At 41.5% G+C, this 25,892-nt stretch overlaps 2 protein-coding genes and 1 long non-coding RNA gene across 3 annotated transcripts in view; 1 reads left to right on the top strand and 2 right to left on the bottom strand.

The window, feature by feature from the left end:
- Positions 1-236: 236 nt before the first annotated feature.
- LOC119032292 lies at positions 237-25,286 on the bottom strand. The gene is made up of 3 exons (XR_005078845.1): positions 24,490-25,286; positions 23,833-24,442; positions 237-341 (listed from the first exon to the last, which is right to left on the bottom strand). It is a non-coding gene; the product is annotated as an uncharacterized LOC119032292 (long non-coding RNA).
- Positions 4,915-12,157, bottom strand: LOC119032291 (NXPE family member 3-like). The gene is made up of 6 exons (XM_037121277.1): positions 12,022-12,157; positions 9,988-10,431; positions 8,718-9,013; positions 7,137-7,207; positions 5,936-6,139; positions 4,915-5,852 (listed from the first exon to the last, which is right to left on the bottom strand). Exons 1-6 carry the CDS (start codon positions 12,127-12,129, stop codon positions 5,299-5,301), a joined length of 1,677 nt encoding a protein of 558 aa, XP_036977172.1. The 5' UTR covers positions 12,130-12,157; the 3' UTR covers positions 4,915-5,298.
- Positions 13,633-25,892, top strand: part of LOC119032288 (anoctamin-4-like) — a 51,808-nt gene continuing 39,548 nt past the window's right edge. Inside the window, exons 1-2 of the mRNA XM_037121272.1 lie at positions 13,633-13,858; positions 16,173-16,247. Coding sequence (XP_036977167.1) covers positions 13,633-13,858; positions 16,173-16,247 — 301 coding nt within the window. The remainder of the gene's footprint in view (positions 13,859-16,172; positions 16,248-25,892) is intronic.

Raw genomic sequence — 25,892 nt, forward strand, 5'->3', positions numbered from 1 at the left:
ACCCGTTTGTGTTACGTAATGGGAGCGTGCAGGAAACCAGCAGAGGAAAGGAAAAAAAAAACCCACAGGAAACTGTGCTGTGTGGGAATAACGATCATACAGAACACACACAGATCAGTGGAGTTAAAGAGGCCCACCTCTCATCTGCAGCATTACACACTGTAAATCCTGTAACTGAATTAACTGAGAATGTTCAAGTTATTGTGCAGGCAACTATGAAAAGTGTTGGTATATGCAGGTATGACAATGTTTAATGTAATTACTGAAAGAAACAACAGTCTGGGAAATATACTTTCACTCATATCTGTGCGTTAAAGGTGCAGTATGTAAGAATCAGCCACCTCCCTGTCACACAGAGACAGAATAAAGGAAGAATGGATGAAGTCACTGCAGGTCTGAACTGCGCTGAGCTGCTCTGATCACAGTGTCAACAGGTCTGGGAGATAACTGGGTGGGGTGATGTGCCCGGGCTCATCTGATCCAAGGTCAGTATGTTTATGTGTACGTAGCCCAGTGACAATCAGAGCAACAGCTGACTACACCGTTTGAAAATAAGCAGAGGCTGTCGGCAGTCCAAGGATCCCAGACTGAGAGGCACTTTGTTAATTCAGTAGAGCGCTGCATTAAATGTAATTAAAAGTAGACAAATGTTAATGATAATTTGACAGAGTCTCATTGCCTTTTTTTATTTTAGTAACTTTGCAGAATTTGTTTTCCTTACTATTTCAAATACGCCACAATTTGGATGCCTTAAAGCTCCACTCTGTAGTTTTGGTGAAGAAACTGTAATCAGAAGAGACCGATCTTCACCGGCTGATTGTTTTAATGCCTGAACAAACTAAATACACAAACTCTCTTTGGTTGGCTGACTGAATAAACAAACCGATCTTTGGTTACACACTGCTTTGATTTGTTGGTCTTTGGCGGACCCTGCCACCACCCTCTAGTTTCGAACGGAGTTCCGGGACCTCATTTTCCTCTGAGAACAGCTCGTTGATTCAGTTATGGAATTTTTACACAGTGCCCCTTTAAGATCGGATGGTTAAAGAATTCAGTGATGCTCAGTTATCTCTGTCGTCAGTCCATTTCAAATGTATATGATGTTACAGGAAAAATATAATGACAACTGACTTTGACCAAACTGTCTGTTGTACTGTGTCCAAAAATAGTGATTTATTAAAACCTTTGGACAGTACAGTAGGCATTCAGTTAAAGTTTAATCTTCATTATTGACTTATTGACTGAACTGATGAGCCAAAAATGGACACGATATCCTAACAGTGCTCAGGCATTAGGACAGTTCAATATGCAATATTTCTGCATTCAAATGTGAACTTTCTTTACAGCAAATGTTTCCAATAACATCCAAACCCAGAGAAATATGATATCGTATGATTTTACTCAAGGTAACGGTGCGTTTGATTCGGTCACCTGTTGCTCTAACTTACAGGGAAACATCAGATATGTCAGAGAGTGAGGAAGAGAGAACGTTTCTGCCTGGGTCATGTCAGGTGGCTTTTTGCAAATGAAAACACTTTGGAAACTCCCATGATCCCGTGCTGCTTCAAGTCTTTTACTGTCATTGTGCTGACTAAGAAAACCCTGGTTTTAAGTTTTCAGCACAATCTTTACAAACTGACGAGCATTGATGACATCGTTTTGATATAAATGAAATAAAAATGGCTACTTAAGTATCTTCACTTTTTTACACGCACAGGCTCTTTCACTCATCAGTGATATCAGATCTGCTGTTTTTCTACTTTGACCTGAGCAATTTAAAGTCTGAAGCTCAATCATTATTTTACTTCCTAACACGCTCCCCATCTGTCCGTCTGTAGATGTTTAATGAGAACATGATTATGAGTAGCTGTAACGTGAGTGACAGCTGCTGAGTTGCTGAGCGCCTCCTGCTGTCCAGAAACACATCTGCATGCAGCTGCAAGGCTCAGGAGCATTCTGGGTAATACCTGCTGACAGCTGGTGGGTTGTTTTTATGTTGGATGTTGACAGCTTCCACCACTAGAGGGCAACATTGACTGTCAAGCATCACAAAGAGCCAGTTAGAAGGTCAGAGGTCACAGGCTGCATATCTCCCAAGACCATGGATGACAGACAAGAAGTCATCTCTCACTATGACACTTGAAAAATGTGTGTTTTTCTACAGGGAGACTGCTAAAGTGTAGAAGATAAAGACAAAACAAAGTCAGGTTCTCCCACTGGAAGAGTCCTTTGTGTAACTTGTATATTGATACCTCCTTGTACTTGTATTGAAAAACATGTTTGAAAGTCACAATTCACTGTGTTGTCTTCTTGTAATTGGACATTACCTGTTATGATTTATCAAGTTTCATGTTCTGTTCTATTTTTGACCCACACAGCAGATGGAGATGACTGTACTCTAATTCCTCGTTCAGCTACAGAGGATACCTCAACAGACGTTGCTGGTAAGTTAACGATATGTTTCCAACGGTAAATGAATAATAGCTTGTGTACGACAAATTGCTCGTTATATGTGGTTTTAGTTCATGATGATCAAGATAATTCTTTAAAGCAGCAGACTTCAAAATAAATAAAACATTAAAAATAAATAAAACATCAAAATTTCAATATGATCATATCAGATTAGACAGAAATAACACAACACTAAGCAGCGTTCAGCAAAAAAAAAAAAGACATAAAATGGCTATTAAAAAATGCAGCCCATCATGTTGATATCATGAGGTATAAATTAAATGCATAAGGGTTACAATTACATACAGTATCTGTTTTGGGCCCCCAGATGTCCAGGGCCAGCCCTGGTAGTGGTCCTCAGAGCGGAACAGACTCCAGGACTGGTCTGTGTGGCCAAACCCACAGAGGTGAGAGCCCGCCCTCCGCCGGATCCCCCGCACTGCAACGCCGACATCCACCCAGCGCCCTCGCCACTTCACCTCCCAGTAGTGGCGTTGGGTGAGGCCCTGGTGACACAGCACCTGGGAAATGCAACATGTAAGCGCAATATAACTGCAAGTAATGGAGGGCGCTATAACGTTATTTTAACTCAGGGCTCCTCTGTGAAACAGAGCATCAACAGGAAAACAGATCAGAGTAAATGTCAGTTTTAAGTCCTGCCATGTTTTACCCATGACACTACAACAGGCCAGTGCAAAAGGTGAGAAGGCTGAAAGATGCCATCACGCATATGACTTAAACAATTACACAGAATCAAAACTGAATTACCTAACTGGAAATGTAAAATATAACACAGAGAAATGATTTGTATTAATCAGAATTATTTAATTGACACACACACATGTTTTAATGGTAAAGTGCAACGACTTAAGTTGAAAACAATCTAAATGTATTAAAATTATCACCAAAACATGAAGAAAGAAGTTTACACTTTTTTACATCCATGTAGTGTGTCGCAGAGATATCTACTGACGTTAGCCTTAGATATCCAAGGCTTTTTTGATGGCAGTCATTTGAAAACTAAGCACAGATTTGGGGAGCCAATTTAATGGTTTATGTTGAATGCTTAATCATCACTTGCACTTTTACTATTATTTCTGATGTAGTAACACACACACAGTTTGTAAAGGGTAACAATTCACAGAGTGCATTTCTTTTATCATTCAACACTCAGGTAAAAAATATGTATGCATTAAAAGGTTGGCAGAAACCTTGTTTGGTCTCGTGTTTTCTTTATTTCTCTTGAAAAACGCATGTGATCCCCTTGGGCTTCTTTAAACTTATATTCCAGAATAACTTGTGGAAATGATGATGATGATTATTCCAATTTGCCACAAAAATACAGAAAAGCAAAACAACTAAGAAAATACATTTCCCTCCCTTCCATCAACACACAATCAGGAGTGACCAAATTAACATTTCAAATAATATTCATAATATTAATGTCAGCAACAGTATGGGTTGTGTAAATAATATGTCATTTAATGCAAATTAATGCAAATCCTGTGACCTGATAGTCTGAAAGCTGTGTTAAACAAGGAGATAAGGGCACAGTGGACTGTGGGACACTGAGGGCTGCAAAGTATACATCAGGCACTTGGACATCTGCAGGATCCAGGCCCAGATTGAAGGCAACAGACTATTTTTCAAGTTTTGGGAGTTTGCTGACCCTTGCCTGCAACTAAAGTTCAGGAGAGGGACAGAAATTGATGTATTATCTAATATTATTTAACGTGGTATGCACTTTTACTGACTTACTGACTTTTACTGTGTTTAACACATTCATCAGTGGTTCATCAGTGGTTCTGGCATTTCATTTGTTTTACCTTTAAACAAAGCCATGTATTTATACATGTATCTATATAAATCACATATATGCGTGTATATATACATACAGTATATATGCATACATATACATATGTATATATGTGTGTGTGTGTGTGTGTGTACATACATACATCATACATACTCACCCCATTTAAAAATATGATGGGCTAGCTGAGTTTGCAACTTTCTGAAACAGAAACTGGCTACTTTAAGCTTCGTTGTAGAATAGACTTAGACTTAGACTTTGACAATTGAAGCTCCATGTCACACACTGTTACACACATATAGAGGATCAAGAAAGAAGAGACACCAAAGTACCCGACACCCATATAAAGATATAAAACCAAATATTTTATATATATATATATATATATATATATATATATATATATATATATATATATATATATATATATATATATATATATATATATATATATATATAAACAATGTAACAATATAAACATCTCAGTGATGGTCCCATATTTGACCCATTCATCCACCAGGACCTGCTTCCTGTGTGGACACTTTTTGGCCAATTGTAATGATTGTCCTGGAACAGTAACAGCAATGTTGAGATTGTGAGTGATTGGTCAGTTGCAATGTTGGTTCTGGAGCAACATTAATTATGAACAGGGTATTTGTAAAGTTCCTTGTACCTTGCAGTCAAACTAGGAGGACACTCCTAGACATTTAGCAGCAGGATTAGTGTTGTCAAATCTCAGCTAACTGTAATTGCAACCACACAGTAATTTCATAAATACAGCAAGTGGCTTCTTGTATCCCCGCTCGAAAAACATGGGGCACTGCATTCAGCATTGGTTATTTGTAATACCTGATCTCTCTCAACAATGCCCAGCTTAAAATAGATTTGATTGGTAAACATGACACCCAAGTAATTTGGTCCCAGTCTCAAGCACGTCCCAAGTCATTTGTTTTTGTCAAGTCAAGTTGCAAGTCATAAATATAGTGACTTCAGTTGATTAAAGTCCAAGTCACAATGACTCCTGTCCCACACATCTAGCCTCCCTGTTGAGGGCACATGTAGGACATGATAACATTAATCATGTTCTTAATGATGGGAGGTTTTGGATGGAGGTCGTGGGGCAGGTGGTGGGCCAGAGTCATCTCCCAGGCATTCACAAAATGAACATTCAGTCCTTTGAACATGGCTCTGAGCACCTTGTTAACCTGGTACGTTTGCCAGTCACTGTTGGTTTGCGCTGCAGTAAATGTGAGTTCCTTGGGGTTCCCAGTCCGGATGATAACCAGCGTGTCTGGAGCTCTGTCCAGCAGCTGCACCACCGCTCTGCGGATGGTCTGCAACCGCCGGATGTAGAGCTCCATGGGGAAAGTGCCGAAATGAGCCCAGACGCAAAAAATGACAACAGTGTTGGAACCTCCAGTTACACCATTGAGTTCACTGGCCATGTAACGCAGCTCACTTATTGGGACAGGGACAGTGCGGATAGGAGGACCGTGGAAGCGGTACTTCATCAAGATGTTGTTTGTATAATCCAAGGATATGAAAGGTCCAGCTTTCCTCTGGCTGTGCAGGTCAAACTCCTTCAGATCTGAAAGTATTAGAGAGGGAACAGATTAGGCTTCTGTGTGAACCCAATTAGACTGTAACCAGACATCTTTGTGGATCACTTACTTGGTAGTTCAGCAGTGAGGTATTCAAAAAACTGCCTCACAGTGGAGTCTCCAAACATGTAGATGACCTTGCCTTTCAAACACTGAGTGATTGCTTCAATGTTGAACTGGTGAACTGTCGATCCACCGAGTGCATGCCACACACCCTGGTAATAATAGCCAGCAGGTCCAGACTTCACAATGCTGCTCTCCACATTTAGTTGACCTGAGAATAAGTCAAAGAGTAACAGAGGGGATATTTTACAACAAATCTAATGAGAAGACCTGAACCAAGGTCTCTCCTAGATTTGTCTCTGGTACCCAGCTGGGCAAGAGAAAGTTGGGTAAAGTGATTACAATTGAGTACATTAGTTGGACTATTTTCAACCGCAGATTAATACACATTTGGTGTCATCAGGCCAGTGTATGTGGAACTCTATGTAAATAAACTCCAGTGCCAATGGTTATTGTGATTAAGAAACAAGTCACTTGGTGTAACAGGGCTGCCCACTGATTATTACTATTATTTTTTTTTAATCATTTTCAAACAACAGTGGAGTTCCATGGCAGAGGAATACATATTTCAGGCTTTGGCCTCATAGGTGATGATTGTTAGAAGAATCAATTTTCATGGGACTTGATGGCAATATGGAAAATATAGAATATTATCAGCCCAATCCATTAAGGCAAGGTTCTACAGTGTTTGAGGATCAAAATCAATATTTAAAAACCTTAATAGAGTAAATATTTTGTATTTTCTCTTGTGTAATATTTGACTCTAGCATGATGTGAAGTTTATGTAACGCTGAACTTTTTAATTCCAAGACACTGACCATATTTTTGTCACCACCTTGTTGCTGCTGTTTACATTTGCCTGGATGAAAATATAAGAAATGTACGACAGAATTATTTCCTGATTTTATACATGTTTATGTATATAAATAACTGTACATATGGTCTGTGTTTGTGTAGCACGAGGGAGCAACAAGCTTTCATTTAATTATACAACCCTGTGTTGTATAATGCATCCTTAGAAACTAGATAGACTGGGAACAGCTGGTGCCATGTTCATGAACTTTGACCCTCAGGACAGCACTACCCAGAGGAAAGTGATGAGTTGTTTACACTTGATTTTTCCTTTTGTTACTTTCACAGACTGTCACATATTCAGTTTTCACTATTATTATGGACGTCGGTGCCAGTAGTAAAAAATGATGCTTTACCTTCCTTTTTTGGCAACACAGTGATGTCGGCAGGTTCTGAGGCCCGAATGGGGACTTTCATGTTGACCCGACTGAAGGAAAAGCATAGATAATACAACATTTCTTACAAACACTACAACATAAACAACATCAATACAAGGACCATGTGGGAAACAACTACTTGAAAATTCTTTCAAAACCACACAAAACATTTTCATATAAACAATGGTTCCACTGACTATGTAATACCAATGTGTGGCTTGCAGTGATGAACCCAAAGATTATTATCACCTGACTCTACAATCTCATCACTATCATCAATATTTTATTACACAGCAGAATACTCAGAGTAATTTACTCCATACACTAAGTTATGTAGGTTATCAGTCATCTAGGTCAAGATAGTTCTTGGTGCTGTATTGTTGGCAACTGGACTTTACTGGACATTTCACTTCTCGTCCAAGAGGCTTCTTTAGTTCTAACTAACTGGAGGGGAGGTGCAGGCGTTAAGGACACGCGTGAGCGTAGTGTCAGGGCCGTGTTATTGGCGAACCGAACCAGCGTGAACGAATAAGCGGGGGCGTGTCGGTCGGACAGCCTGATAACTGCAGAGGTCCCTCACTCAGCCAATTAAAGAGAAATTTCCCACAAGCGACTTTACATGACCAAACAAAAGTAACGTAGTAACTGTCTTGGGCAACTTCTATGAGGAAAAAAATACCACAGCTGTATATGGAGAAGCGTCTGTCCTCCTGCCTGTCCTCCTGTCTGTCCTCCTGTCTGTCCTCTCGCCGTCCTCCTGTCTGTCCTCCTGTCTGTCCTCTCGCCCGTCCTCAATCACAACACATTATAACAGCATTCATATGATTATAAACCGTCCGCGGGTTTGGATTAACAGGGGAACACTGGGGAAACACCTTGAAAACACACCGACGTCATCTTCATGACGTGTACCATCACGCCTTTTTAGGAGCCGCAGCGCCGGCTCTCTGTGTGAATTACACAGCGGTTCGTCTTTAAGGCGGAGATGCTTTGCTCTGTGTGAATCATCAGAGAATTGGCGAACCACTACTCCGGAGATTATGCGGCGTAGCTGTGTAACTTGCAACTCCCCTCCGGTTTGTTAGAACTGAAGGAGCCTCTTGGATGAGAGGTGAAACGTCTTCAAGAAACTGAAACAAGTCCAGCTGCCTACGGTACAGTGCCAAGATTCATACAGTAAAGATACACTCCCTCAGGAGAGGTCATGACCAAATAAGATTTGAAAGGAAATTAAATATTGGACTTTTGCCATCTTCTCAACCTAAAGTTGATGCTAATGTTGTTTCATGTCTCTTTGAGATTAAGAGGAAGAAATGTGATGATTTGTTGTTAATGAAAATTAACACCAAAAATAGGCCACTGTAGGTCAACACTTTAGCATTTCAGCTTTTTAAGAGAGAACATACAAAATGAAAAGGCACAAATTGACAACAAAGCATATCTATTCACAGCAAATATCTTCAGATTCAATCTTTACTGCCTATAGTCAGGAACTTCTGAAATTCCTCACCAAGGAGGTAAATGGAAAAACCTCCATGTCGTATCTCTTCCCTCCCTTACCGCTGAAAGAGTTTCCCCTCCTTGGCCTTGAGGCTTCGTCTGAGTCCTGCCCTGAAGTGGGTGATCCGAGCCTTACAGCTCAGATTTTGTGGCTTATAGCAGAACCAGGGCTCTCCTGTGCGGACGTCCGTGTAGTTGCACTGCGGCTGCTGGGTCGGACGCAAACAGATGTTACAGGTGGTTGTTTGGGAGAGGTTGCCTGAGCGAAAGACGCTCTTGAAGTAAATCCTGTCTGGCTCTTCGACGCTCAGCCTTCGCAGCACAGTAACAGCCTCACTTGGATGAACCAGTGTCACCTGAAAAAGAAAATGTCAAAGCCCGGTCATGTCCAGTCTTATCAGTAAATAAAGTGAGTACTACTGAATACTTAAGCTGCACACTTTGTGTCAGATCTAAAGCAAACTGATCTTCAGTACTACAAATACTGTATAAGTATATCCCCAATGCACAGGAGCACTATGGTTCTATGGGGAAGAAACAACTCTCAGTCTCTGGTGAGTGCTCAGTTCATTTAGAGGCTCAACTGAATTCAAACACAGACAAATAAACACACACCCTTGGTGTGTACCATTGCTCTCTAGCTTATGGCTAATGTACATTGCACAGCTTTTGTACACCTTAAGATCTACAGGTGCGTAGGAGACAAGACAGCCTCTCGCATTGTCTTGTAACATAACCTGATGAAGGTCTTAGGATCAAAATGTTGCTGGCGTTACACTCAATTGCAAGTGAAGTCCACAGTGTGGAGGAGCTTTTTGTACAGTAAAATATCCTGACTGTTTGTGGGGGATAAAAACATAGGGCAAAAATGACAAGCGAGAGGGCTAATGTTAAACCCCATCCGAGATGTTACATGCACCATACACACTGGCCAAAAAGGATTATGAGAGGATACAAGTGCCTGATATTACCTTTTTCTTTCATACTTGAAAAAACAAATAGTAGTTTGTTCCACTGTTATGTCTTCAACATGGGTCATTAATTGGTAAAAATGCTGATTGTGTGCCTTGGACATGTTGCTGTTGCCTCAGTATTTCAGCACAGCATGAAGCAAGTTGGTTTTAACAAGTCAGTCAGCGGCAACAGAAGTCATTCAGGCAGCACTGTCACCCAACCCACATATCTAACATTATTTTTTTCTGTGTGAGAAGTCAAAGTTAACAAGAGCAGCAAAAGTAATTCAGCTGGGGCTTCGCAAACAGTCAACTAGAAGATAGATTAAAAACAGCTACATTACAATCACATGTAACATAACAGTGTTAAGAATCACCTGGACCTGTGCGCTTCCTTCCCATAGTAAAGAGAAAACAGCAGTGTATGTGCCATCGAGATGATCCACCACTTTCCCAGCAACACCTGCTTCTAGGCTCGGGTTGTGCAGCCGAGCGAGTAAGACATCTCCCCCAGTGTTCTTTGGACGTCCTTTAAAGTCACGCATTTTTATTGTGACCTCCAGCTGGTCCCCTATCTGCCATTGTCGTCCGTCCTTTCCTGGAAGAATGGTGAAGGTGCTGTGGGCAGGATCACTGGTTTCCTCCAGCGAAAGAGGAGATGGCAAAACTGGAGTTTTAGGCCAAGCAGTGGATTCTAGTAGAAGGCGTTCCTCCTCAGCATCCTCAGGAGATAACGGCTCGAAGGTGCAGAAGCCATGGCGCCTGTGATGGTCTGTGGCAGGTTTCAGGAGGCCAGTGGTAAAGTTCACTTTATACCAAACCTGGCAAGAGTCAGGAGAGATGGCAAATATTAAATGAAACAGAATGACAAGAAGGAAGATTCTTAGTGCTGCAAAGCATAAAATGACTACTTTCAGTTTTTGATAGATCAATCTTAGCAGCTAGCTACAAGGATTTTTGTCTTTGCCTTGTTTTCCTCAGACACTCATTCTGCCCTAACAGACCAATAGAAGAAACGCAGGAGTTGGCAAGTCTAGAGTTTTTCTTTTGCATATGCTTCAAAATCTTTGGGATACTGATATGGTGACAGTCACATGCCATTTTCATGGTTGAAAGATGCATTGAATTTTGCTACATACACATTGGATTGAACCACACTGAATGTACAAATCATCAGGGACTGCTTTCACAAACTCCACGATGAAATAACGGTAAAAGCCATTATACTTTAGCTTTGAACTGAACAAAGTATTTAATTATTACTGTAACACACAACAACTTTTGTTTAGATACAGCGTATCTGCTAATATTCCAGCTCAGTTAGTACCAGCAGCTGCGAGTCAAAGCTAACAGCTAACAGTTAACTCCACAGTCCGAGGGAAAAGAGGCAAGTGAGCACCAATTTGCTACCCTCGCAAAGGAGAGGAACAACCGATTTCCTCCATCCACCTTCTTTCAACGGACATTGACCAGCAAGGACAGCACATTGGGATTACAGCGTTCGCCTGCTTGGCTCATCGGCTAAGGAACCACCAGCACGTTTTCTTGACTAACTATGTTGAACTGGGCCTAAGTCGTATAAAGCATAGCACAGCGCAGCTAAACACAAGACTATTCAACTGGTTGATGCAATGCACATGTTCTATGTGCTATGTGTTTGTTCACTGTTCAGGCCTTATTGTAATCCATGTGTAGTCTGGTTATTGGTAGTTTGCTTTGCTACATGGCTAATTTGACGTAAATTGAAAGGTGCTTCACACAGACTCACTGTCTTTGCATGCAACTAACCGTCTTCTCTAACCTGGCATCATGTCTCATACACAAACACACACACACACACACACACACACACACACACACACACACACACACACACACACACACACACACACACACACACAGACATATATAGTAAATGTTAGATTGTGTGTGTTTTCATTGTTCGTGTCAAATAAAAGCCTTTTGAACCTACAGGCTATGTGATGCTGTACAAGAGTGAATGTTGCCAACCTCTGCTCTTCCAAGGACTGAAGAGTCCTTTGACCATAACTAGCTTTTATGGTAATTTTGGTTGTAGTTATTAAGTTAATTATTAATCAGAGCTACATACTGACAGTTTAGAACCTTTTTATAAGACTGAATTATTGAATTGGCTATCTCCAAGGTAATCCTATGTAAACTGGATCAAATTAAAATGTAATAAAAAAAGTCCCTGATAATCATTAATTCATCTTGATAGCCATAATTAACCCACATTTTCTAACCTTATATATATGAGTCAAACTGCATTTATGATTATATGCAAATATTTGGAAACGATATTCTGAATTCTAACTCATTAAAACATTGAATTCTGAATCTTGAAAGAGGATCTAACTCTTTAAGTGGTCCCACTAAAACCAAACTCTTACCTCTAGGGTCTCGATGTTATGCAGCACGAAGACAAAGACAGCCATGGTCAGAAAGAGGAAGATGGCGGTGTAGTTGACTCTTGCTTTTAGACAAGCTCTGACCTTCATGATCAGTTATCACTCTTCGTCAGTTCCTTTGGTGCTGGATTGGAAAATAGAAACAAGATGAATCCCCTGTTATGCTCAGATGTGACAACTTGGGTCCTGTAATTGATGTAAATGCCAGCTGAAATGCACCAACCATACAAACACAATTTTAGACAAAGTATACCCCCACACAACAATGGCAGACCCCAATGGAAGACAGTGTTCACTGCCACACCAAACAAGATAATCAGTGAAACAATCAAAAGGACACACAGGTTAAATTAAATCTGAAAGTTTAACATGAATATCAATGTTAAATTTAAATCTTAATGTTAGATGTTAAATCTAAATGTTGAATGTTAAATATAAATGTTAAATTCAAATCTGAATGTTAAATATCAACATGAAATCTAAATTTAAATGTTAAATTCAAACCTAAATGTTAAATGTTAAATCTAAATCTAAATGTGACATTTAAATCTGAATGTTGAATGTTAAATTTAAACATAAATATAAATGTTGAATCTAAATGCTAAATGTTAAATGTAAATGTCACGGGTGAAACTAAATATTGAGCTAATGTGCAAACTCGCACTGCCTGTTACCGAAAGTATCAAAATAATAATAATAATAATACTGTGGTACATCATATGGTAGATTCATAGATTCATATGGATGCTGTTATACTGTGTTGTGATTGAGATCCTGACCCACCAAACATCTGTGTGAACAAACAATGGCGGAGAATTGATTCTGGAGAAAGTGAAAGACAGCAGCTGCCCCCCTAAACAACCGAAGTAGATGGGGACTTTTTTTTTTTAAACATTAAAAAACAGCAACAAAAAGGCTTGATACACGTCGTCCAAGTTGCCCGAAGCTCTGAGATCTTGAATTGATTTGAAATAAAATTATTTACACTCTCAATTTCAAAGCTGAAATCTTCGCTGTAGCTGCTTGGCTATCAGAAATAGCATGTGCCCCATCTGAAGCGAGCTTCATGGAGCCATTAGGTAGGTTTTTCAGGTGTTTTCAAATATTGAAACCACGAAACTTCTCAAGACTTTCCGTCGGCATGGGGGTGATTAGATAATGACTGAATTTTCATTTTCGAGAGAACTCTCCCTTTAACCCCAACCTCTCAAAAAACAGTAATAATCCTTGGGACTTCCAGAGCCTCTGTGGTACTGAATTGAGACCTTTTTTTTATGAATCCTTCATATTTTAGTTCCACTAATACTCCCACGGGATCCTGACACTGCGACCTCTACAACCACGTGAAGCAGCCACGCCTGCAGCCGTGCGTAAAGACTGCAACACCACCAGCGACACGAGCCCAGAGAGGCTGACAGGATGGAGCGGAGGTGGTGAGCTGCTGCTGAGCGGGGCAGGTTTGAGCAAGCGCGATCCGAGCGCGGTGGGTGGAGTTTAAGGATGCTTTAGGTGCGGGACGGGAGAAGTTGTTCCCGCACCTCACACGCCTGAAGCCATGCGTAATGTGAAGTGTGACCGCCGCCGGTGACGAGGATGCTGGAGAATGAGGCAGGAGCAGACATGCGACTGGTCCGTCAGATCAACAAAGGTATGAAGATCCAGGCCGGGGGAGAGAACATGGGCTGCAGCAAGGTCGGAGAAAACCCGGAGAACCAGGTCATCTGTTTGCAGTGTCAAGACGAGGTGGTGCGGGTTTGCCCGGGGAGTCCGCGCAGTCCCCGCCGCGCCGTCGCGACGCGCCTCTCCTCCGGATCCGCAGGTAAACGCAGCCTATGCAGCAATATAGGGAGGCAGGAGAAGCGGTGCGGGGAATACATACAGTAACAAGAGTTTCCATTCATATCATCACCTGTGTGGCTGATACAATGGTATCCTCACTTTAAATCACCAGCTGCCATGATTTCACTGAGGTGCTCAGTGCAACTCCAGACTTCTTGTAGAGAATTCATGGTATTAATGATGAATCACACCGCATAAGTCAAATAGTAGTAGAAGTGTTGGTCCTGTGGCTGAAGCTTTCATGTGTGGGGGCCACCCATCTGCCAGATTCATGATAGATGTCAGGTGGACAGACCGGGTGGAAGATTATTGTGTGACAAATGTCAAATACAGTCTTTGTGGTTGTGAATACTTTTGAGGAGACAAGAAAGGTGGAGGTTTATTAACTCCTGATGATCCGTGACCACCTCAAACTTGAGAAATCTTCAGTCTGTGTTTAGGACTCACTGCAGCGATTGCCAGTGTAATCACTGAGTTGACTATTGAATGAATCTACTTTTTTAGATAGTCGATTAATCGATTCAGGTAATTTTTGCTTAACAGAAAAGGTCAAAACTCTCTGATTCCAGCTTGTTATATGTGAATGTATCTCTCCTTTTTGATTTTTTACCTCTCTTTACTCCTGTTTTCACCATTTTAATCGAGGAAATAACTGACCGATTGATCGACAGTGAAAATAATATAAAGTTAGTTGCAGCCACAAACACACACACACACACACACACACACACACACAGAGTAGTGCTCTTAATTTTTAATGAAACACTTTCAAGTGAAATGATTGCTGCTGCATCACTCTGACTTGATTCCTCTACAGTCATTCATGATCATTTCACTATTGAAGTTGAAATTAGAACTCATGAAGCAGGTACTGATTGTAATTTAAAATGACTTTGCACACGCAACTTGAATAAGCTCCTGGTGATAAATTATTGATGTCACTGGAAGCTGCTCAGATGCTAATATGTTTTGTCCGTGTGATGATGCTTCGGTAATAAATGATACCTGCAGCTTTATCTCCAAACACGGAAGCAATACGCTGAAAAGCGTCCCAGTCAGTGATAAATGTCCACGCTGGGCTGCAGTTGCTCCTCTTCGATGTGGCTGTAGGTGTTAGATTAGAGACTAAGCAAGTGAGAGTTTTCTCCAAAAGTTATTTCAATTGCTAAATGAGCAGAAGCATTAGTATTCATAGTTCTCAGTCTGATGTGATAAAGTCAGCTGGTACGTTCAAGGTACTGACTGGAGTGCCAAAGAAACTCTTTTCCTCTGCTGAGACAGATTGATGGTTACCCTCTTTGACTATAAAACCTCAGGGATAACAAGCAGTGTTTCATTATGATGAATTAATAAAGTAATTCGAGCAGTTCAGTGCTTTATATGATACAACTAGCCAGAGCGTTTAGCAACCAAAGAGCCAGATTTGCCTCCTTCTTCACTATTTTGGGCCAACAAATAACTGACTGATCATGAACTTAACATTATTTGCAGCGGGTAGAGTTATTATTTTGCTCTATGTTTTGCTAAAGCACTCAAAAAAATCTATAGAGTAAACTAGACCTTTGTCTACCCTCCTGCATATTGTAATAATAATGTCATTATGTGCCAGTAAAGAACTAAGATCTAAATGCATCTGACCATTTCAGCCACATTTGACATAAAGCTGTCACACTGACTGAACAGTCAGCAGAGAATGCAGTTACCCTGAGATGCAGTTGTTATGTTACAGCTCATTCATTAAAGGCTTATGGGATGTAAAGGCTGCACTTGAGATTTGCAGAGAAGGATGAGTCCAGATCAGTGAGCAGCAAACATTCTCCTTCTGGGTTTGAGGCATCGTTCAGGTTTAGTGGAGGCTTTTCTTCCTGTAACTCCTCTGGGGTTGTGAGCTCATTCTCATAACACTGCGAGCTCTCTGCCACAGTGGGTGATTTCATTCCCTCTTTATATAAATTGGTAGACTAAAGCACTAAAGCTGCCAGACTCATGGATTTTATTTCCCTGAACTCTGCCAAGGTCACAGGGTTTTTCCCCCCCGTGTAGCTCGGTGTGCGGGGCCGGGCACTAACACTGCAGGATTAGGGGTTTCATTCCTGTTGTGCAGCAGGGTCATGGCTTTCCTCAAGCCCCCAGAGCCCCTTCATGAAAACTCTTTTGCCACACACATCCATTAGAACGGCTAAAACTGGTTGCGTCAGCCTGTGCCTAAAGTCCGTGCCTTTGTTGCACTGTAAGTCGGACTGGATACCTGACACCATGCTGTACCTGATGTGTGATCTCTCCACCTGTCGTAGACCGTGAGCCCAGCAGTAGCAGCTACAATGTCTCGTCCGGAACCTTCTACAGCTGCGTCAGTCAGATCACCATCGGTAAGTTTGTCCAGGCCCGACGGAGCTGTTGTTAGTATGGGAGAAGAATGCTTAGCATGTTCTGCTACTGTCTTATATGTAGATAGTACAATTCATATCAGTTGGAATATTTAAAGGGGCACTGTGTGGTATTTATATTCACACTATTAATAAAGTAAAAATACAAACTTAGAAATAGGTTTTTGATGTTTCTATATAAACAAGCCATCCGCAGGGTAAATAAGATCCCCAGAATATTGTTTAAAGCCATAAAAGGTCCTACTAACATAAAAGAAGTAAAACTATGGATTTGTGTTGAGGTCAGTTTGTTTATTCAGTCATGAAAATCAACGAGTGAAGATGTTGCTCTTCTCTTAAAATGTCGACCTCCAAACTACACAGTGCACCTTTGAAGCTGGGGTTGGTACCATCGGAGAAAGCAGTAAAAGGAAGCTACATTTGGAAAGTATTGATCTGAAAAAAACCGCCACGCAAATGCAGCTGCCTGACAACAACAGCTGTCCCGGAACACTCGCAGGCGAGCCAGGAGATGTAAATGGCTAGCTCCCTTCGTTCCACAAGCTCTCTTGTTTTATTATTGTCTAATAAATACACATAACAAAATGTTAAATCCAACAATCATGTAAAAACAATCAAAATTACCGTAATGAACATACCTCAGTCCAGAAAAGCCTCCCGGTTCAGCAGTCCCTTCTCTTTGTTCTGGGTTGTTGTGTTATAAGAGTTGTAAAGGCGTATTACTTTGTTATCTTGCGACACAGGATTGTCATTACCAGTAAGGGAGGGAACACAGGTGCACCCCTTCCACAAGCAAAAATGTGCGTGAGGACGCAGTTTTAAAAGTACATCCAATACTTTCTAAAGATGCTGCTGTATCTTCTGTACTTTTTGCTCCCTAATCCAGAAGAGAGAGCTCTGTTTCCCCTCAGGCCTGGGATGGAAACAAGAAAAACCTCTCCAAACGTCTCATGACAGCGCATTACAAACAGCAGAAGCTCCGCCCATAGCCGTTAACAGACAGTTATTGCTGTTGCTCCTCACAGGAACCACTGAACTGCCTTTTATAAGATTTAATGATGTTGACTTTGATAGAACGTCTAGTCAAACACTACCTTCTAGCTTTGTAAATATCGGTTAGGTTTTAGTTTTAGATGAAAACTGAGCTCATCCAGTGGAGCTAATGTGTTAACATCTGGGTGAGGCTATTTTTTATTTATGTTAGGGTAGCTGCTGGAGTTTGCTTTCTAAACTGGTTTTGCCGCTTTTAAGCACAAACACAGTTTGTATTAGCTCACAGACATGACACAGAACAAATGATTCATTAAAATACATTTATTTAATATTTGTTTTTGTGGACAGCAATCCGTTTTTGCTGGACGATCACTTTTTTCAAGGGCTCATCCTTGGAGAAACTCTTGCTCCTGTCATGTACTGTGGTTTTTGCGAGTAGGTACCTAATTCTCTGAATATTCCATCACTTATTACTTATAAACAAGCTGGTGTCCTGGTCATTAATTTGTCTCTGGTCAAACTGCGTCCTGTCTACTTTTGTTAGATATTGGCTATGGGCTTTTTTGACAAGTAGGTACCCATCTACAGAGCATTAGTGATATTGGTGAAGTGAAATGTCTGCACAGTAGGGTTGGGCGGTAATATGATAATATAGTATCCAAGGGTATTTAAAAATAACAATGGTGTCGCTTTCATTACCATCATGAAAAAAAAATTCTTCACTAAAGAGTCTTCTCGATGTCTGGTGGTGGAGTCATTGGGTGCACAGTGTGAACAGGATGGGGCTGAGCACACAGCCCTGGGGGGCTCCAGTGTTGTGTCCAGTAATCTGTTGAGAGAGTTTGGCTCTCAAGCTCAGCGTGTAAAGTTTTCCAATCATTTTCATGAGTGAGAGTGTATTGAATGCTGAGGTGAAATAAACAAACAGCATTTAGAAGTAACCATTTTTACTGTCAACCCCAGACATTACCATAATTAACATTCACAGCAAAAATGGCCTTTGGCAGTACTTCATCACTGTCAAGCTAATATGTCAGTATTGGGGAATTTCGATTTCCAAACCACAGTGGCCTTGCAGCAGTGAGCTCGGCTTCTCATTAAAGGACATGTCACTTTCAAACAGATTTCCACAACAGCCCTGAACTGTGTCTGCCTGACAGCGTACAGAGAAAGAGGCAAACACGACGGTTGACAAATGGTTTCACCACTCCCTGATTCATCAGCAACTTAAAGACAATAGACAGTGAAAATGTGGAGGGACATCACCCCACACTTAGCTTCCGTTTGACAACAACTAACGTTATTAGTTATTCAGTTAGGAAAAGGAAAGAGGAAAGATGTAATTCATTGTAAAATATCAATGCACATCTTGGACACTCATTTAGTCCTGGAAGTGAACTGCACCGGATGAAATCAAACTGCAATGTTAGCTTATAAGAGCTTGCGTACTGTTACATTAACTGTTGCCTAACATGTAACGTGTAACAGGTGACCAGATGGCTGCCATGTGAGTTTGGTGTATTGTGATGTGCAGTGTGTTGCCTGTTCTGCAATATGTTGTCATGTATGTGTAACAGAAGAAAGAAAACACCTAAAAGAGCTCAGTATACCAAATACTGATAATAATAATAGTCCTGTTTGATAGAAGACATTGTTACATGTCACAGTTGGAAAAGCACAGCTGTTTATAATAACATTAGGGAAGGCTGAATTCCATTTATCTGCTGTAGTTTCAGGCTCTTGGGACACTTGGATAGAACAGACAAGTTTCTGTCACATGACTTCAGGGTCATTACAAGAAGATTTAAAGTCACAGATTACAGAAAAGTGAGTGAGTGGGGTTAATGATGTGTTACAGTAACATTTTAGAGAACTGATTGCAGTACAGTATCGTGCTGTATCATCTGCTTTTTGACAGCGTGCCGTGGAGGGCTTAAATGTTGGATTTGCTAAGCAGTAAGAAAATGAAAGACTTCCCCCGACACGCAGGTTTGATTGTTTGCGTGTCGGGGGCTGGTGACAGGAAATAGTGCGCTGTTGACGAAGCTGTCTGAAATAATTTTCCTGTCCTTCACAAAACTGCAACCCCCTGCCATTTTCAATAATCAGACCTTGCCTTCTGACATTTTCTTTGATGAATATTGCAGCCTGGTTAGTGGGAGAGGCTGCACAGTGAGCTGGATGCTTTGACAGTTGAGTGTTGCTGCTGCTGCTGCTGCTGCTGCTGCTGCTGCATGCAGGTGTTCCTTTCTTCCCTCTGTGCTAAACAAAAAAAAAAAAATCTAATGAAGTGCTGAGGGAGAGCTTTGGACCGTTGAGACTCATCCTCTTGGTTTTACAAAGGTAAAAATCTATAGTCTCGGCCCGCTCTCTGGCATAAAAAAGAGTTCGTGTGCCGCCTGTGATTTAAAAGCCTTGGCCTTTGTTCGAGAGGAACATACTAGTCAGCATCACTGTAGGTTCTTAAAAGTTCTAATCGATGATAATCTTCCGTTTACTCTGCCCTCCTTCGTTGTTGTAAGATTTCCTGCAGCTGTGCAGCTGACAGACAGAGCTGATCTTCAGCCTGCGGCAGGGATTCAGTGAAGGATGACATGAGAATACGATCAGATGCAGCATGCTGGAACTCTTGATCACTGCCACACAACTTCATAGAACTGAGCGCTCATGTTTTGGCATCAGGGAGGAAACATTTACAGCACATTTTTCTGCTGCATCCCTGGAAGTTATTCAGTTCATGTCTGTGGCCGGTGTGTTTCTGAGGGCTGTGCTGACTCCGCTGTTTGGTCATCAGGTTAGTTTGGGGAATTCCAAAAGAATATCAGAGAACCTCAGCATGCATAGAACTCTGAGGCTCAAACACAACAATAAGCTATAAACACAACAATAATCAACACTGTCTTCCCCATCGCACCATCATGGAGGGCTTGACCTGCCAGAAATAAATAATGTATAATGGGCTCAATAAATACATTATCATGCAATTTATCAAAAGTGAAACTGAAAATAAATGCAGGACTAAATTAATTAATTGATAACATATGACTGAATAGATATTTCCTCTTTAAAGTTGTAATATGTAAGATATATATATATATATATATATATATATATATATATATATATATATATATATATATATATATATATATATATATATATATATATATATGTTTTAATCCACTGTGGCTGTGAAGAAATACTATTTTGTCATCTCAAAGATGTCTGTGTACTATGTTGCAGAGATATCTGTTGAAATAATGCTGCCCCCTGTTTGTTTGGAGTATAAATTCAACTGATTCACAGAGTTTACTTGATGGAAAAGTAAAGGCTAATTGCTAAAGGCTAACTTGGATGCCCCTATTGATTTATTTATTAAGACCTTTGTATATTTATTGATTTACTTCTGATTCTGGCAGGTTCAGTCCTCCATGCACCACCGGCGCCCCATCCTCCTGAAGCACTAAAGCACTTCCTCTGCAGCTCCTCCTCGGTTTATTGTAGCCGCTGAGCTCCAACCGGTCGAGGCACAGTGCAGCGTGTGGCCCAGATACCTGCACCTGCATCTGTCTTCTCACCTCCGAAGGTGTCAGGAAGTGGAAGTGGAACATATCTGGGCCTCGCTCTCCTCAGAGAGCCACGCGGGCACTTTTTTTTCTGATGACTGCGACATAGATATTGCTTAGAACACATTATGTCCGAATAGGGCTGCGCACACGGTGAGTTTTGGAGGTCGTCCGGATACGCGCCAGGTGTAGATTACCGCCTCCGCCCCTCCCGCCATTTTCAGGTGACTTTCACGGGATGTTGAGAAAGCTGAAGTCACAGTCGGTTAATGGCCGTCTAATTTATGTTACTGTGAACGTACCTGGAACCAATTTACCCCGCAAGCCATAACTTTCAGAGCTCTGAAACCAGTTATAATGTAGTTTTCTTAAGATTCACCCTGTTAAAAAAGAATCCACCAGCCTTGCTCATGCTCATCAAGTTGATGTTTTCTCTTAACATTTATCACTCTCTGACCTGCAGGAGCATCTCTTTTCAGTTAACCACCAGGTCCTCTTCTGTTTAAAGGCCCTAAAATCCTGTTTCCTCAATCAGCGTCTGACTAAGAGTGTTGGGGACCCACATGAACATTTTTCTGTTAAAATAATCGGGATGCGCTGCTGTTTTGGTCTGTGAACATGTGAGACATTTTTATGTCAACAAAGGCAGAAAAAACACAAAGACAGGAAGTGTTAAACCAAACGGGACATGTGAGGATAAAACCTGCAAAATAAAACAGGAAACACTAAACTGACACACACAGACACACACACACACACACACACACACACACACACACACACACTGTAAAACTATTTTTAAATAATAATAATAGTACTTTTCCCCCAAACTTCACATTTGATTCTTCATTAGATTTTAGCATTAGAGAGAAAAATGTGCATCTAAACTTTTCATTTGGTCTGGTAGATAACATTAAATCAACAAAATGAAATAAAAAAAATTACATTTAGTGAGACATTTTGCTTCTTATCTATGTTAAAGATGGCACATGTGAAGCACGTGGAAACCACAAACAGCAGTTACTTTTTAATACGCTTAACTTTCTAAAGTTCCTTTTTATAAACTCAGCGCTGACTGAACGCTGTCCAGGCGCTGCTTCACAGAGAAGTCGTCTTGTTGTCACATCGCACTCGAAAGCCAGATGTTAGTGGGTGTTGGTAGGTTTTTTTTGGGCCGGTGTGAAATGGGGAGAAGAAAAATACTGGTGTGTATGCGCCTCTGCTCCCCTGTGACTTACAGTTTCCCCATAACACCCTTCTGTGCGCACATTTTTTTTGAAAATTTTGCACCTCCACAGCAGCAGCAGCATCAACCAGAACTTGTGTGCCTAAATACTGTCATCACATGATTACCGTAAGCCTCACAAGCGAGTGAGAATGTGCTGTGATGCTGTGAAGCGGTGAAATGAGTACGAGAAGAGGAGATCAACTGATGGACGGAACTTACAATCCTGATCCACTGGAACAATTTAGAGACAGAAGGAGAACCACAGGAACGTGAAGGAAAAGAGAGAGGTTTTGAGTTCAGTGATTATCAGGAATGCCTTGATCGATAAGCCTGAATGAATTTGTATATGCACTATTTTTACTTATGTTTAGTTTTTACAAGGCGTTGTGTGACTTTTTCTCTCTCCCCGTGACTTCGCCCCTAACAGCACCCTCCCTGTGCTCCGGGACCTCCTGATTGAAATATGAAGCGTCGGCTTTAACACGCAAACAACTGTAACGCGTATTCTGAAAAACAAACAAGCAATTGTCCGTCACCAAAAAAAAAAAAAAATCTCTGCTTGTGGGGATTTGTGCCCTGACTTCCATTTGAGAAGCCTTAGGGCAGAGATAAAACATCCAGACTGCTCATATTCATGCATAAATGCTGAGAGAATATACTGTAATACTAATACTAATACTGTAATGTCATCGATGCTTCTGTCTTTGACTTTTCTTTGTTTGCAGTCTTTCACACAGCCAAGAATTCCCCCCTCTCCTGTGATTAAGCAGTCGTCAGATGTGTCATGCCAGTACCAGACCAAATCCCCTCAGGCAAGGAAAAAGCTTCTCTCTCGTTGTAGTTGGGGCAAGTGCTGACTCGAGCAGGAACATTATTTCGGGGAGACCCGTCCCACTCTGTCACGTGAACTCCCCTTTTATTTTCTCTGGGAATTTGAAGCTGTACAACAAAAAAAACGCAGCGATGAGATGTGGAGCTTTACCCCGACCCTGCTCCACAGAATCTATCCTGCGCTGTGCGAGGAGGCTCGGAGACCACCGGCCTGATCTGCTATTGATCAGACTGTGTTTGTTCGCTGCTGACGTACCTCTGAAAAATCTGCCGGCCCTCGTGTTTCACTGGAAACCGGGAGGGTTGAGAAATGAGTATGTTTTTAGAACTCCCTGCACCCGTTTGTGTTACGTAATGGGAGCGTGCAGGAAACCAGCAGGGGAAAGGAACAAACAAAAAACCCCACAGGAAACTGGTTTAGTCTCATTAATCCACAACGGTCAGTTTAGATGCACAAAACGGGACCGAACCGCCGGCAAAATCCCGGTCCAGCTCGCGCCGCTGCAGGTATAAATCCGCTTGCTTCTTAAGGTATGTTGTGGAAGTGAGCTCTGCAGTGATTGGCTCTGGTGCGCACGTGACTATGGTGGCCATGGTTGACAATGCTAGCGGAATTCGTAAAGCATTTATGAAATAATTTATAAACGGTATCATATTAGTCCAAACAAATGCAATGTTGCACACCCTTGAACCACGCAGCAGCCATGTTGAAACTCTCAGATCACTCTGAGCCTGATCTGCAGAGATATTGGAGGCACACACACACACACACACAGATTTCTTGCTTTTATAGAGAGATGTTCAAGTTATTGTGCAGGCAACTATGAAAAATGTTGGTATATGCAGGTATGATAAAGTTTATTATAATTACTGAAAGAAACAACAGTCTGGGAAATATACTTTCACTCATATCTGTGTGTTAAAGGTGCAGTATGTAAGAATCAGCCACCTCCCTGAATTCACACTCCCAGCCAGTAGGGGCAGCATACCACCAGAGTAACCGCTAACTGCTGCTAACTGGACTCTGTTCCTACGTCCATAGCTACTGTTAGCTCAGTTAGCCGTGCCACTGGTTGGAGCGTCTGTGTCTTTTTCTTCGTTGGTAGCAGATATAAGAGTGGTATTGCTCTCATCCAGCCTAACTCCCAGCAGAGACAGAATAAAGGAAGAATGGATGAAGTCACTGCAGGTCTGAACTGCGCTGAGCTGCTCTGATCACAGTGTCAACAGGTCTGGGAGATAACTGGGTGGGGTGATGTGCCCGGGCTCATCTGATCCAAGGTCAGTATGTTTATGTGTACGTAGCCCAGTGACAATCAGAGCAACAGCTGACTACACCGTTTGAAAATAAGCAGAGGCTGTCGGCAGTCCAAGGATCCCAGACTGAGAGGCACTTTGTTAATTCAGTAGAGCGCTGCATTAAATGTAATTAAAAGTAGACAAATGTTAATGATAATTTGACTTGGTCTCATTGCCTTTTTTTTATTTTAGTAACTTTGCAGAATTTGTTTTCCTTCTATTTTAAAATACGCCACAATTTGACACCTTAAAGCTCCACTCTGTAGTTTTGGTGAAGAAACTTTAATCAGAAGAGACAGATCTTCACCGGCTGATTGTTTTAATGCCTGAACAAACTAAATACACAAACTCTCTTTGTTTTCTTGACTGAATAAACAAACTGATCTTTCAGTTTCACATTGTTTCCAACAACATGTTTCCAATAACATCCAGAGAAATATGATATAGTATGATTTTACTCAAGGTAATGGTGCGTTTGATTCGGTCACCTGTTGCTCTAACTTACAGGGAAACATCAGATATGTCAGAGAGTGAGGAAGGAAGTCAATGAATGTGACGTAAAATGAATGAAACTTTAATGCATGACTTTGCTGTGAACGTTTCTGCCCGAGTCACTTCAGGTGGCCATTTGACATGACGACACCAACTCCCATGATCCCGCACTGCTTCAGGTCTTTCGTTGTCGTTGAGACTGAGAAAACCCTGGTGGCAGAAGCCGTATACTGTGTCTTTAAGTTCTCAGCAGAATCTTTAAAAGTAAAACCATTTTGACCCTCAAAGAAAACTGTCAAAAGTGAAACATTTCAAAGATGTGTTTGGAAGGAGGAAGTCAAAATGTGCAGCCGCTTTGGCCCCGTCATCCCGCCGGAGACATCGAGCTCAGACACCTGCCAGCCCGGAGCTGAGCCGAGCTGGGTCACCGGTCTCGGAGGCCTCGTGAAACTGAGAGAGGATCCTGCCGAGGGACAAAATCGAAGGCCGGAGGCGAGCCGAGCTGGTTCAGCAGTCTGCGTGAAGCAGAAGCAGCGCCAGAGAGGGAAAGATGCCGTCTCTTCTTCTGTCAGGGGGCCACAACTGAGCAGCACCAAACCTCTGCAGGGAAACTGACGAGTACGGATGAATTCATTTTGATACAAATCAAATAAAAATGACAACTTAACTATCTTTACTTTTTTATATGCACAGGCTCTTTCACTCATCAGTGATATCAGATCTGCTGTTTTTCTACTTTGACCTGAGGAATTTAAAGTCTGACGCTCAATCATCATTATACTTCCTAACACGCTCCCCCTCTGTCCGTCTGTAGATGTTTAATGAGAACATGATTATGAGTAGCTGTAACCTGAGTGACAGCTGTTGAGTTGCTGAGCGCCTCCTGCTGTCCAGAAATATGCCTGCATGCAGCTGCAAGGCTCAGGAGCATGCTGGGTGATACCTGCTGACAGCTGGTCGGTTGTTTTAATGACGTTGACAGCTTCCACCACCAGAGGGCGACATTGCTGAGAAGATTGCTGTGATAGGCTTGACTGTCAAGGCTCATCTACCAGCATCACAAAGAGCCAGTTAGAAGGTCAGAGGTCACAGGGTACAGATAGTAGATGCAGCTAATTCTCCTTACACGATGTATGTTTTTTTGCATTTTTTATGTCATCTCTCACTATGACAGTTGAAAAAATGCGTGACAAAACAGAAATAACACAACTCGAGGTT

Source organism: Acanthopagrus latus, chromosome 14 (genome assembly GCF_904848185.1).
Source record: "Acanthopagrus latus isolate v.2019 chromosome 14, fAcaLat1.1, whole genome shotgun sequence".
Lineage (NCBI taxonomy): Eukaryota > Metazoa > Chordata > Actinopteri > Spariformes > Sparidae > Acanthopagrus > Acanthopagrus latus.